Source organism: Apis dorsata, unplaced genomic scaffold, assembly GCF_000469605.1.
Source record: "Apis dorsata unplaced genomic scaffold, Apis dorsata 1.3 scaffold_1259, whole genome shotgun sequence".
Classification (NCBI taxonomy): domain Eukaryota; kingdom Metazoa; phylum Arthropoda; class Insecta; order Hymenoptera; family Apidae; genus Apis; species Apis dorsata.
This window is the reverse complement of record NW_006264356.1, coordinates 13755-14555: the sequence shown is the minus strand read 5'-3', so window position 1 is coordinate 14555 and position 801 is coordinate 13755. Positions and strand designations below refer to the sequence as shown.

General features: G+C 17.4%; 1 protein-coding gene across 1 annotated transcript in view; it reads left to right on the top strand.

Annotated features, from left to right (window-relative positions):
* Positions 1-801, top strand: part of LOC102678051 — a 2352-nt gene that overhangs the window by 693 nt on the left and 858 nt on the right. The window contains exons 2-4 of the mRNA XM_006625085.2: positions 64-177; positions 243-333; positions 637-782. Of these exons, the coding sequence (XP_006625148.2) occupies positions 64-177; positions 243-333; positions 637-782 (351 nt within the window). The remainder of the gene's footprint in view (positions 1-63; positions 178-242; positions 334-636; positions 783-801) is intronic.

Sequence of the window (801 nt, the reverse complement as noted above, 5' to 3'; positions counted from 1 at the left end):
ATTTATATTTATATTTATATTTATATTTATATTTATATTTATATTTATATTTATATTTTATAGTTATCATTTCGAACATGCGATGGATACATACAAAGGACAAAATGAAATCGAAATATATTACATTATTTGTGCAAAACTAATCAAAGCAATAGAAGTATATAAATTAGCTGTCAAGTTTGTATTTTTTTGTCAGTTTTTTTTTTCAATAAAATTTTGATCTTCATTTTTCATTGTTAAAGGTTTTTTAAATGGGCAATTGGTATATATAAAATTCCATACACTATAAATATATTTTTATATATACTTGATGTCAGTGTTCAATTATATTATGTGAGTAATTATTTCTGAAATTATTTCATATGTATAGTTTAATATTATATATTGTCGATTAATATTTTCCATTTAATGCAATTATTTATTTTTAATAATTGATAAAAATTATTAAGATTATTAAAATTATTAAGATTATTAAGATTATAAATTAGATGTTAAAAGAAAATCTGATTTCATTTAAAAAATTTATTTTTTCAAATGTATGTATTAAAAAAAATTTATTTTTGTAAATATACTTTTATTCTATGAAAATGATAACATAAATAATTATTACAATAAAATTTATTTTATTTATAATAGGTCGTTTATATGCTTCAACAACTGGAGAACATCTATAAATTGTGCTTCAACATATTATTGCTAATCGGTAAATTTTGTTTTTTATTTTTAATCGGTTATTTAAGACAGAATATAGAAAATCATAGTATCGAAGTTTTCGAAAAATGGTATGTATTTTATTATAAT